Source organism: Seriola lalandi, unplaced genomic scaffold, assembly GCF_002814215.2.
Source record: "Seriola lalandi dorsalis isolate HSWRI2012SDOR001 ecotype SW California unplaced genomic scaffold, Sedor1 jcf7180002044210, whole genome shotgun sequence".
Taxonomy (NCBI): Eukaryota; Metazoa; Chordata; class Actinopteri; order Carangiformes; family Carangidae; genus Seriola; species Seriola lalandi.
The window spans coordinates 1-778 of NW_019514778.1; the positions used below are offsets into that span (position 1 = coordinate 1).

General features: G+C 50.8%; 1 protein-coding gene across 1 annotated transcript; it reads right to left on the reverse strand.

Moving 5' to 3' along the window:
* Positions 1–7: 7 nt before the first annotated feature.
* LOC111648623 (endosome-associated-trafficking regulator 1-like) lies at positions 8–581 on the reverse strand (the record flags this gene model as incomplete). The annotated part of the gene is made up of 3 exons (XM_087170626.1): positions 8–152; positions 253–392; positions 519–581. Coding segments are annotated over 3 exons (294 nt in total), but the record flags the coding sequence as incomplete, so codon positions are not given.
* Between the last annotated feature and the right edge of the window lie 197 nt (positions 582–778).

A 778-nucleotide genomic window follows, 5' to 3' on the forward strand; every position in this document is an offset into this window, starting at 1 on the left:
GGGGGGGGGGGGGGGGGGGGGGGTTTACTGAGGGTCCAGAACAGAAACAGTCCAGAAGAGTTCAGGTCTGTGAGTCCACGTTGGAGATCTTATCAATGGACTGAAGCAGATGAGAGACCAAACTTAGAGTCTCTGCTTCCCCCAACAGCTGACTGCAGACAGACAGGTCAGAGAGAGAGACAGGTAAGAGACAGACAGGTCAGAGAGAGATAGACACGTCTGTAGTCTACCTGTCTGAAAGCACGTACTAACCGGATGGAGGAGTGGGCGTGGCTTGCTGTCTTCTTCAGGTACTCAGACGCCACATGTGCGTTTTGTCTCATCGTCATGACGACCTGAGACTCTGCCGCCTTCAGACTGTCGTTCTCTGACTGCAGAGAGTCCACCTCCACCTGAGACACAGTACACACAGGTCTGTACACCCCTGTACACACGTCACTTACTCAATCAGCTGTGACTCACCTGATTGAGTGAGTGATGATCAGCTGATCGATCATCACATAAACTCTCTGACTCACCTGCAGCTGCTGCAGCTCCAACTTCAGTTTGGAAACACTGTTCTCTGCTTTCACCGCTCGCTTCTGTCAGACAGACAGGTGAGAGACAGAGAGGTCAGAGAAAGAGACAGGTCAGAGAGACAGACATGTTTCTTTAGCCAGACAAGCTGAAGGCTGAAACAGGTGTGTGCTAGCTAATATTAGCCTAGAGGGCTAACTTTTTCACTGTTGCTTGGCAACACTGTCAGCTGTTCTGGCACTGAGGTCATCATTCTCAATTT